Raw genomic sequence first — 12,762 nt, 5'->3', positions numbered from 1 at the left:
CCCTGCTTTGAACACTTGGGTACAATGTTGGGTTCCTGGAAATCAAACTGGATGCCAAATTTCCCCAGTAAAGAAGTTCTTTGTCAAAAAGCACATTCCAGTATCCCCTGTTTAATTTTTCATACAATCGTGTGCAACCTCAGGGGGGTAAGCCTGAATCAACATTTTTTGAATTTATCAAAGGTATCTATCAAATATTGCTCTGAAAATCAAATACACTGTATATGGTTACAGTTTAAGTTTTGTTAAACGGTGCCTTTTACCTGTGATGAGGTACTGGAACTTGTTCACCTGAAGCCGGACACCACACAGACTCTCTGCAGCTTCGGTATAGACATACTGAACATGGTGTATTTTGTTGAAACCACGGTACATCTTTGGAAGAGAGAAACCATTGTCAACTACAATCCAGACAGTCAGTTTCTTGACAAAAGAATGCAAATGTAGCACTAACGCACTGGAAAACTGAAACAATCACACTGACTACTGGAAAAACTCTGCAGGTCTGACAGCATCGGTGGAGAGAGAGTTAATTTTTTGAATCTGGTATTAATCTTTTTCAGAACTGAAGAAGAACTGAAGTTTCTGAAGAAGTCACACTGGACTCAAAACATTAACTCTGTTCATTTCTCCATAGATGCTGCCGGACCTGCTGAGTTTCTCCAGCATTCTGTATGGTTGTTTCAGATTTACAGCACCCGCAACATCATCCCCTCACTCAAAATTGTTTTGTGATTTGCTTTTAATTTGTAAAAGTTGAGTTCAAGTATCAGAGCTGTAATAGTATGACTTGCATTTTTTTCAATGCAATAAAATGTCTCAGGGACCTTCACAGGGGTGTATAAAGCAACATATGACATCAAGTTACATCAAGATGAACAAGCACTTGGCCAAGGAAGTATACTTAAGGAGTGCCTTAAAAAGGACAAAAGTGAGATAGTCATATACAGGTATACACATGCCACACAGATATCTCGGGCTTGTATAATTGGATGAAATTATGAAGCTGCTGAGGCAGAGGAGGTGGATAAGGCAAATGGAAGGATTTGAAAATTAGGAGGAGAATTTTAAGATCATCATGTTGCTTGATTGTGAAATAATGTGTTCAGGCAACGCGGCTGCACGGGGAATGCTGTGGGCTAGGATACAGGCACTAGGGTCAAGGACAACCTCAAGTTTCCTGAGGCCAGGTCTGCGTTGAAATAGTTGAGTTTGGAGGAGACAAAAGCATGGTTAAGGATTTCAGCAGATGAGGTAAGATTGGGCGAAGTCAACATTACGGAGATGAAAATGGTTCATCGTAGTGTTTGTGAAAATGTGAAATTGGAGGCTCATTTGGGATCAAATCTAACATCACAAATGGACTGAATTTAAAACTCTTGCTAGGGTGAGAGTTTGAGTTGGTGGCTAGGGAAGGGAGTTTGGAGCAGGGACTAAACACAATGCTTTCCATCTTTCCAATATTTTATCAGAGAAAGTTTTTGCTCAATACGAACTGGATTTCCAGTAACAAATCTGGTAATTTAGGAACAATAGAGCAATTGACAACCATTGTAGTGAGAGAGCTGGGTATTGTCAGTATCCATGTGAAAACAAATATGTTTTTGGATATTGGCACCAAAAGGCAGCATGGAGATGAGAAGGAGAGGTTGAGTTTCATAACAAAAGGTTATCTGAAATAGTTAAAAATATGTTGAAATTGAGTTTCACTTATTTTAAAGACTATAATAAAACTTAATTCGAAGGGAAAAATAAGTCTGGAAAGCATTACGTTGTAACAAGGAGGGGTTTGTTTTCAGCAGCTCTTCATTAGCTTGGCAATTAGTCACTTTACCACGTTTATAAAACGGGCAGTGCTCTATGATATTGTGAGGTCTGATGCTAAAAACATACTACTATATTTAAAACTTGCTACGTTTTTTAAACTTTACTTGAAAGAAATAAAAATGTTATATGTATATAAACACAGTACAATGTGGCAGACATTGCAACAACCACAGTGCTGTATAAGCTTGGTGAGAGTCAGCTCGAAAAGTAAACTGAGCTCTTTAGAAGAGTTTGTTGGAGGAAGTAAATTTGGACAAAGATGCCAGTGCCTCAGTGATTTTTTTTAACATGCATCATATTTCAACATTAAAAGACATGACTTCAGAGCCTGGTATTACTAAATCCTTGGAGATTACCTGCTTAGAATTGGTGTCAGATTCTGTCAGATAAATTGACATGAGCACTCTCTAAAGGTATTGAAATCAATCCTTTCCGTTAAGGTAATATATTTGACTTCAATGTTTTTCAATTTATTTTGCATGAATGTGTAATCCCTGGGGAAAGGTCATCCCCACCCTGATGCTCACAGTGAAGCTGAGTACACACCTGTCCACAGAAAGTGTTACCAGCAGATGGGGGAGCAGCAGGAAATGCCATCCAGGCATTTCACAATGCTGCTGTTCATCTGACTGTTCCTGTGTGTATCTGCCATCTGTTAAGGGATGGGGTCTTCCAACTCGATATCGTTGATCTATTTTTAAAGGTCTGTCACCTCTTGTGCTTTACAAAACACACTGGCTTGAAGGAACAATTCTGGTATTCTGCAGCTGGTGTACTGTAAGCTCTTACACCTATACAGCTTATAGGAAGTGCAAAGGAATGATTCACTCCCATTTGGTACCATCCTGCTTCTTGGTTTCCATTTTATTTAGATTTTGCTTCGACAGGAAAATTACCTGTCTACGTCCCATTCCCAAAATGTCAGCAAATCTTAACCTAGTCAATGATTGGTTCTTCAGCCACCCATCAAACACCAGTGAAGTGATTGAAAGGTTTGCTAATAGTGCCATTAAGTGACACCAACTGGTCAATAACCTGGCAGGTGAACTCAGTTTGCTATCACCTAGAAACATTAAGCTTCGGCCCTAATTGCAACATTAGTCCAGATATGGGTACATTTTAATCTTAATATCGATGGTTTCATTTGGGGTACATTCCCAATTAGGGCTTCAGCATTATATGATGCATTGGATTGAGGCAGAACAAGGAGAGAACAGCAATCACAGCTTCTGTCACACACAACTTCTTGAATCTGGTTGTTAACTGCTTTATCACTGACCTTTACACCTCCTTTGGAAAACTATTTATTTTGGTTGATCAGCATGATACACAATCTTGTGGTTTGTATACTGTACCATTATTCAAATTTTCCTCCCTCCCTGCAGCAATATTTCTTGTTTCTGTTCCTCCTAACACCATAATCTCCCTGTCCACCACTCCACCCTCACATCTAAGTTCATTGTGCTTCAATGAGATTGGAAAACATATCATTCATGCATTGTATACCCTGTCACATAAGATGCAGGCTATCTCCATCTCTGTAATTCCGAACATGTTTGGTGTGTAACATTAGCTAAGGCCAGCTGACTATCAGAGAGGCTTTTCTTTACAGTGGAAAGAGGCAAGATATAGGCTGATGAACTGACTTGCATTACTATCACAGGGTGATGAAAACCAGCATTGTCACCCTTTCAAAGAATAATTTAGAAGAAAAACGATCTTGTTCTCTTCAAGGTGATTGATATTTTTGTGGTGGGAATCAAACATCTTGACATCTTTACACCCAGTTTCATTCTGAATCGGGTATTGAGTGCTCACTCAATACCCGATTCAGATTCAGCTGCTGGATTTGAAATAACATTGCATCAGAAATTGAAATAACATATTTTCAGATTCTTCATGGTATTGACTAATTTGGTCTCACTCACCTTCAACTGTTTGATGGTGTAGCGCATTGTACCAAAAGGTCCATCCTTCAGCAACTTCTTCCCAACCACTTTTGCCCGGATCACTGGAAGACAATGAATGGATCATACAAGGTAATTTAGTTTTAATGCACAATTTTAGTACTTAACAGAAACATTTATCAGTCTGATATCTTACAAATGGAAAACCTGTAAATTGCATATGTTCAGCATCCTCAATATTTTTGTTGAAACTGTGGTCAGAGCTCCTTGATGGTTCTGTTGATAAATTAATTGTCCAGTGTGAAACTTAACTGGAAAACTTCCTAGTTAATCAATTTCAGCCAGGACATTAAAAAAAGACCACAGTACTCCTGGCAAACAGCGTGGGATATCTAACAGGATGTCCAATCTTGATCAGTTTTAAATATACTGGTATTATGTGAAAACAGGACCTTGAAACAACTAGTAATCTTTCAAAGTAAACACTAAATATATGCTCACACAGGAAGGATGTGCATGTTGGAGAGAATCTGTAGGATTACCTACAGCTGAGGAACTAAAGCCAAGAGTTAATGCCTTTAGAAGAGAAAAAGAGAAAATTAGGGGGGAGGCAACTTGCTAAGGAGATAATATAATCAATTTCACTACTTGAATGAAGTGCCTCTCTCGGAGAAAAAGAGGTATACTGACTGCTTCTGTAAACAAAACTATTCTTCTGATAGTGAAGTTAAAGTGGAAAATCAGCCATGATCATACTGAATATCAAGAGCTGGCTGAAAGGCCTACTTGTGTTCTCACTTTTCATTCTTCAAAAGCAGAATCCTCTCTTTGAGAGGAGTAAACAATAAAATAAGGGAATGAAGGATAATTTACTAAAAGTTTATTTGTCCTTTGCCAGGAGGCATCTATGAAGCCACTCCGGAAGCTGGGAGGTATCTGTAAACTGAGGAGATATATTCTTTCATAGGAAAGCTCCTGCTGTCCAGATGACGCAGTTGTGCTTTGAATCAATTTAATAAATTTGGGTTGATTAGTTTATGCTGCATTGTTTATTCTTCTGCTGCCCCCACCCTCCATTTTCCTGTAATTTTATGTCCTGGAAGTTTAAGGCTCCTTGAGCCAAGTAAATGTTTGGTGGGCTAAAAAACCAGTACCAGCCCAAGTTAACAGCAGCCTTGGTGCCTTGAGTTCTTTAGCTCGGCTGAACATTTTGTTTCAAGGGAAGAGGTGTGACTTCCACTCAAGTGTCCCTGTGTTTAGTCTACAATCCTCAAACACAAGCAGACCTTTGTTCCTGGCCAGCAACCAGCAATGGGGCATGACGACAGCATGATGGAGCAAGGGGGCAGCACACCAGATGGAGCAAGAATGTGGAAAAACACTGGCAGTAAATAACATTGTTTCTCATCTTGTTGGAGGGATCTGGCTTAGCTTCTGAAAGCAATTTCAGGGCAATCTGACTTTTATGGACAAGAATTCTACAGATGACTGAAGAGAACAGCAGTGGATCTGAGAAGCTCATTGCATAGAGATAGCTGGCACTGAAACCTGCTCTAACACTGTTCACCAGAAATGCCCAACAATGCACATTTCTGGTCATTTATATGACAGTCTATGGCTGTAACAGGGAGCAGAGATTCATCTAAAGATTCAGGATCAGTGTTACATCAGGCAGCAAATAGAAATTCTTTTGGCTTCAGGATGACTGAACATGCAGTTTTATAAACTGATAGAATGGTCACAGCACAGGAAGAGGCCACTGTTGTGTTCGTCCTAGGTCCAAGAGTTCAACTTAGCTGTTCCCACTCAGCTACATTTTCCTCAGAATCCTTCAAATGTATTCTCTTCAGATTGTTATGGCCTCATTTGAATCAGCACATTCTGAGGCAGTGAATTCTGGATCCTAACTACAGGTACTTGTTGGTTTAAAAAAATCATTTTGGTTCTGGTTCTTTGAACAATCACTTTAAATCTATGCCCTCAGGTTTTCACAAATATTCATAATGGGTGCAGTTTTCCATCAACTCTGTCCAGGCTCCTTAACATTTTGAACATCTCTAATCAAATGTTGTCTCAACCTCATCTACTTCACCCCTTTATCCAGCTAACTGAAGTCTCTTATCCTCAAAATCATTCTTATGAGTCCTTTCTGAACAGAACCTTCTTATTGATCCATTTTCTTTTGTAAAACATCTTTGAACTCCTGAATTGCTTTCACAAGCACTTCTCTACTAGCTCAGATCCCATAATGTCATCTGGGGACCTTTAATCTCGTAGCCACATGAGTGTCGTTTGTCACTAACAGGATGCTGCTGTCAAGCCAAAAGGATATTCTGCCTATCCCACAAATGGTATGAGTTTCAGTATAATGGTGATGCCAGCAATGTTCCAAAGATTGGCAGATAGTATCAAACAGCGTATTTCTTCAGCTGTTCACATCAAGCAAACTACTGAATTATACCCAACCAGCTCTTGATTGCAAATTTCACAATCGTGCCCAACATTTGATGTGAGTCTACAATTGGATAACATTTGCTGCATAATCCTGTGTGTGATGAATTACACTGACAAACAATTTCAAACTTGCAGTGTAATGTACTTGAGTGCACTGGAAGTTCTATTTATTAATGCACAGACCCCTTTTTTTGCAGGCAGAAAAAAGATAAACAGATGCTGTGCCTGGCCAATGCCCTGACCAATGAGTCAATCTGCCTGGTTTAACATTTAAACAAAGTCTCGCAGTTAATTTTGAATCATCAATAATTGGTGTACTTTCCATGACAATGGCTCTACCAGATTGGCTAGGAATCTGTTATGTAGGCCGTCAGCATTCTTCTCCCATGTGGTATAAGTATTGGTTTTCCTCTTGAATTAGTACTCTTGTGAATTGTCTTGAAGAATTCAAGATGCAAAACATTGTCAAAAAATGTCTTTTTTTTAGCACCATTCAAGTTCTGTGTTGCACATGACTGTCTTCCTCCTGTGCATATTCTGGAAGTGGTTTATAGTTTTGCAAATGCAACATTTGTGTGATGAACTTCATCTGTCTGAGCTCTTCTTGTCCTGCAGTCCTGACATTGGTTTTTGCATCAAGTGTTTGGTTTTGTTCTCTATTTTGGCTTCTTGTGAATGTCCTTACAGTAGCTCTACTATTTAGCACATTTCAATATTCCTTTATTCTTTTGTACTTAAGCTTATATTCACTAATTCTGGCTCAAACTCCTGAAACTCCCTCCCTAAAGACCTTATGCGTGTACATCCTTGTAAGTGGTTTCAGAAAGCAACTCACCACCATCTTCACAAGGACAACAAACAATTGATGATCGTTGCTAACCCAGCCAGTGGTGCTCACAGCCCACAAGTCAATAAACCTGCCATTTTAAGTTGCATGACTAAACCATTTTATTCTTTGTACCACTGCAATGATACAGAATTCCCTTAATTTGTCATTTTTAACCATGGGTGTGGAATCTTGTCATATTTTTGGCTAAGTGTCAATTTTGTTGCATTACTGGATGATTTCTCTCAACCAGGCCCAGCCACATCATCCAAAACTCGCTTCATTAACTACCAACCTTGCCTCTTTGCCTATGCATTCATCTGATAGGCCATTTCTACCCCTTGCCACCACTGGGATATCCTATAATGATCTGTCAACTCTAGCGCTGGCGCCATCTTTAAAAGGCCACTGTGCATCTGGAGGAGTACTGTCAGTCTGAGCAGTCCTGAATGGTTAACTGGACTTTTTTTTCCAAAATATGGTAGCAAAGGGGCATTTTAGCTCATTACTTTATTGTCATGGGCCTGGAGGTCCTGGTAGATTTAGTGAGGGCTGTTCTGTTTCTCTAGGATTGGCAGTAGGTGGCACAACACCAGCCTCTGCCAGCCTGCCACCTGTGTCAGTGAGGTCTCAGCCATCTGGAAAAACACTCAGTACTGTCGGAAGATCAATGACCTTCTGCACTCTGCCAGGGTGAGATTCACTATCTTGTCTCTGCTACCTTGCACTTACTCCATCTCTACTACCGCATGCACCTCCCACTAAGGCTCAAGCTCTACTCACTCACTACTGCCTGCAACATCTTCTCCTCTCTTTGTCACCTACCCCAACAGTACTAATTTTTCATGCAGAGTCATTAGGGACCTTTAAATGACTGCTGGACATGCACATAGATAGCAGTGAGTTGAGGGGTGTGGAGGTTAAGTTATTATATTATATGTTACGATTAAACCTCGGCACAACACGTGGGCCAAAAGGGCCTGTTCTATGCTGTACTTTTCTATGTTCTGTGTTCTAAGCATTCCAGCATGTCTACCTACTTACTTGGGACAACTCTCTGCTTCCTCACCCCACTCCAACCACTACCTGAACCAGCATTAATAGTTGTGCCACTAGTTTCCACCCCCTTATATCCCTTTCTCTCATTTGAGGGGGAAAAATATCATTCACATTAAGGCAGAAAGAGCCAAGTGGATGGTGGGCTGCCTAACATTCACCTTCTTAATTGTTAGAGGACAGGATCCAGATGCTGTCAGTCCTGAGTGGCTGAATGACCGTGCCCAAGTATCTGGAGTGATATTGGAGGCTGCTCTACATTTACTGTTTTGGGACCCCTTCCCCCACCTGAAGGCTTGAATTGTCTGTGCTGAGCTTATAGCAATGATCAACTTCTCGGCTTTATGTCTACACTAAATAGCAAGGTAAGACAGAAGTACTGTGATCCTAATAGCTCTGGATGAGGAGGCAAAGCACTGAAAGGCAAGGCAAGGCAGAGATGGCTGTGAGTGTCCAGGCAAACTCAAAGTGAGTGAGGAGCCTGGACCAGTCTGTAAGCTGGGTGGCTCCTGCTAACAGTGTCCCTTTAGTAGCATTTCAATGCCAGTTGCCAGTGCACGCTGAAGTGCAGCTTTAAAAGGCAAAAGCATCCTGCAAGTGGATCAGAAAGGTACCAAAAGGCTCCAAAGAGGATGGTTGTGTCCATGAACAGGAAGTGCCTTCAAATGTTATTGCAAGATGGCAGCCAAGAGGAGCCAGCAATGAGCTGAAGCCACTGGGTCCCTGCTCAGACTTGCATGATGGGAATTTTTAACATCTAGTTTCCTTGCAGCTGTGAGAAGCTCGGAAGCTGCATATTAATGAGGCAAGGTTTGCAGTTAATGAAGATACAACAAGCATAAACCCCAGTAATAGGTATCTCACCATCGCCCAGCACAAATCTCGTATTGATACCTTGTACAGTATTTGAAAATGCAAAAGGTTGTTCCTGACATTGGAAAAGGCCTCAACCAATATCCGTCACAATTCTATCAGATTTCTCTCCATAGCCCACATTGTACAGGCCACTATAAGAGTCTAACCTGTATTTCTCTAGCACTATTGAATGCTTCCACAAAGCTTTAAGTTATCCAACAGGCTATTCTGTAGTCATTTACTGCTTTCAATCTTTTGAAATCTTTTTATGACCATAAGAAATAGGAACAGGAGTAGGTCCTTCAGCCCTTCGAGCCTGCTCTGTTATTCAGTAAAATCATGGCTAGTCCGACATTCCTCCTGTCCATTGTCCTGCCCTTTTCCCCATAACTCTTGATTCCCCTACTGATCAAGAATCTATCTTTAACTTTGAACATACCAGAGGGTGCTGCCCCCACAGCTTTCTGTGGCAAGGAGTCCCAACGACTCTCAACCCTTAGAAGAAATTCCTCATCTCAGCATTAAATTGATGCTCGTTTTGAGTGTATGTCCCGGGTTCTGGACTCTCCCATGAGGGGAAACATCCTGTCAAGCCCCTTAAGAATCCTGTACATTTCAATGAAATCACCTCTCATTCTTCTCTCATTGGATCTCATCTGAACTGATTCCATCTGAATCACTGTAATTTCAAAAATTCTGATCATACTGGCTCATTCCTAAACTTCCTGAGCTGATGAAAAGTCATGGGAAAATTTGGATAAAACACAGAAAATAGCTGATGAGGAGGAGGAGGAATGAAACCAGGGCATCTCTAGGAAGAATTCCCATTGTAACTGCAGGCCCAGCTATGCTCTCCCTCTTGGGTTACTGTTTCCAGCACTAATCCAGCTGCTGTTCTGAGCCGCTCTTCTCAACGATGTGATTTAATCTAATTTCTTTGTTGATGTAACAATAAAACCTTTGTCAAGTCTTGTCATTTGTGTCAGAAAGTGTAGTGCTGGAAAAGAACAGCAGGTCAAGCAGCATCCAAGGAGCAGGAGAGTCGACATTGTGGGCATAAGCCCTTCTTCAGGAATGCAGACTTCTGCCCAAAACATTGATTCTCCTGCTCCTTGGATGCTACCTGACCTGCTGATCTTTTCAGCACCACACCTTTCGACTCTGATCTCCAACATCAGCAGTCCTCACTTTCTCTTACTTGCTGTTTGTTTGTCTACTCTTCACAAATTTGCTTATCTGGGCAAACATTGCTGTACACCCTTTGATCTATTTGGAGAGAATCTTCACCAGTCTGTATAGTTTAGAAGAGAAAATAAGTTTCTTCCTGAATTAGCAAGTGCACACTGTACGTGCATCTCAGTGAGCATACACAGGCTACCATGTTTGCTCCTGGTGAAAATCACTGTTTGAGGTTTCACATGAACATAACCCCCATGAACTGTGAAACTTTACTGCAATTATTTATCTTGGTCAGTAAGGAAAACTTTATTAATTTGTTTCTTTGTCTTCTATCAGAATACACTTGCTTTGCTGTATTTTCTGAGTACAGTTCACTCAAAACATTTTGTGTGAGTGATTTCATCAGAAATGTATGTTTGATTCCAGTAATGCATACCCTTACAACAACAACTAGATTTCTGTGAGGAATGACAAAGGGAACTGCTGCTAAATATAAAGTAAAAATGCCCCTGTCAGTTGGAGAAACTGGAGAACAGTATATGGCCGTTGCAGAGCACCAGTAGTTGAAGGAGGAAGCTGGGAACAACGGTGCCTTTTTGGTACAGAGAGAAATTTGCATTGTTAATTCTTTTGAGAGACTGAAACTGAGCCAAATACCTTACTATTATGTTTAATTCTTTCAAAAGCTAATAAGCTTTATAACCTCATGCTGATGAGTGGTGTTGAACAAACTTCCAGAAGTGGTTTAAGGCTTATTTACATCCTCTTCGCTAATAAGCAAGGCTTCCTGTGGTTCATTGAATTACCAGGGCACAGCACCATTAGTTCCCTGCTTGAAACCTGCCTGCTGTTTACCCAATCTGCAATTTGCCTTTATTGGCTCCTTCTGTGTGCTTGTGTTCGGTCTCCCTCATTTGCTTGCTTTTACAGAAAGCCTATATATGGTAAAGATATAGAAATACACTGTCCTTCACAAAAGCTGCATTTTAAGTAATTTGGCCTTTATCCATTAATTGGTGCCTGAGTCTAGGTAAACAGTGAAATTTAAAGCAATAAACAATTTTACTGTTTCTATCACTGGATCTCATTTCCATTCCCAGAGCAACACGAGAAAGGATTTCCATGCTTGCAGTCAAAGCCTTGCCGTTTTGGTGACACGCATTAAATCAGATTAGCAGCAGGTAACTGGTGGCTGTCTCTGAGTACAGCTGAGCTTCATATATCAATCTAATTAGCCAGCACAAGTCACATCACTTTATACCCAGGGATGGGTGGAAATTACAAACACATGCAGATTCATGTAAAGAAAGAAAGTGCTTAGATTCTGAACAATGAAACCGCTCAGAAGCTCGTCTGCATGAAGGTTACAAAGACAGGAATTTCAATTACAAGTTGTAAGTTAATGGTCACTTTCCCTGACACTGACGCCACAGGCATGAAATATTTCTAGGTACAAAGGCCTGGAAAAGGGAGGTACTGCCCCTTTAACACTTCGCAGGGAGCACAAAGATGTACAGAGCTCGCCTGCACCCAAACTGGATACAGTTTAATGGACCTATTTGAATAAGATGAAGGGGATATTGGATTTCTTGCCTCACTTTGCAGTTGATGCCACCTCCCTGTATGTCCCAGTGCTATTTCTTTGGAAATGTGATGTGGAGGTGCTGGTGTTGGACTGGGGTGGACAAAGTAAAAAAAATTCACAGCTCCCTGATGAAGGAGCAGCACTCTGGGAGCTAGTTCTTCCAAGTAAACCTGTTGGACTATAACCTGGTGTTGTGTGATTTTTGTCTTTGGAAATAGTGGTGCCCTCAACTTAGAGCTGCACTGAAGAATCCACTGGGTTCTGAGACATAGACCAGGGAATTCTAGATGAGCTTTAAGCCCTCCCAGACATTTGAACTAGTGAGAGCAGAGAGACAGAGATATTTTGAGGCTCTAAGTATTGTCATTAGTTTTGCTAGGCAGTGTTGCCTCTTGTAAATGACACAGGGCAGGAAATATAGTTTGATGGCTGAATCTCCTCAATACACCCCTTCTGGTTTGTTGTACAGGTTTAGCATCCAACTAGCAATGAGGATCCTGTTTTCCTCTTCAAAAATGTACTATATGGTGAAATGGGACTGACACCCTTTGTTTCAGTAACTAAAACTTTCCTCTTGGACTATAAACACACGATTTAATTTGAACTGGAAAACATAACCTTTGTGGGAGATGTAATGCAATGTATTGTGACTCCTGCCATCACTCCTATTACCAGGTGGCAATAAGCTCCCTTGTACTGTGATGTCATGGTGAAACTATTAATTACTCAAAATATAATCCTCACTGGGATACAGAATGAAGTCCCGGTCATGACTGTTCCAACTAAGCACAGCATCTTTGCTTGACCTATTTATGTATCTGAATTAAGTGGCTTGTTTGTGATAGACTACTTTGTGGAAAGCCTCAAGTTCATATGCAGTTAATAATGACAGAAAGGAAACAGCTTTGTTTACTTTCAACTGGCTTTTGTCTCAATATCCAACCAAGGTGGGTCATATTGACAATATGGAGTTTAGAAGGCAGCAAATCCAATTAAATATTTAATAACACTTCAAAGTTTGGGAGAAGATTTGTAGCTCGGGTGCTCGTTGTTGTGGTTCTGTTCGCCGAGCT

General features: G+C 40.7%; 2 protein-coding genes across 2 annotated transcripts in view; one reads left to right on the top strand and one right to left on the bottom strand.

Moving 5' to 3' along the window:
* LOC132824721 (synapsin-3-like) overlaps window positions 1-12,762 on the top strand; it is a 298,538-nt gene that overhangs the window by 197,189 nt on the left and 88,587 nt on the right. The gene's annotated exons all lie outside the window — the stretch shown is intronic.
* The window catches only part of LOC132824949 (metalloproteinase inhibitor 3), a 33,585-nt gene that overhangs the window by 6,047 nt on the left and 14,776 nt on the right, over window positions 1-12,762 (bottom strand). The window contains exons 2-3 of the mRNA XM_060839848.1: window positions 3,756-3,838; window positions 264-375 (exon numbers count right to left, since the gene is read on the bottom strand). Coding sequence (XP_060695831.1) covers window positions 264-375; window positions 3,756-3,838 — 195 coding nt within the window. The remainder of the gene's footprint in view (window positions 1-263; window positions 376-3,755; window positions 3,839-12,762) is intronic.

The sequence above is a fragment of the Hemiscyllium ocellatum genome, chromosome 19 (assembly GCF_020745735.1).
Source record: "Hemiscyllium ocellatum isolate sHemOce1 chromosome 19, sHemOce1.pat.X.cur, whole genome shotgun sequence".
Lineage (NCBI taxonomy): Eukaryota > Metazoa > Chordata > Chondrichthyes > Orectolobiformes > Hemiscylliidae > Hemiscyllium > Hemiscyllium ocellatum.
The sequence above is the reverse complement of the archived record's forward strand: the minus strand, read 5'-3'. Positions and strand labels throughout refer to the sequence as shown.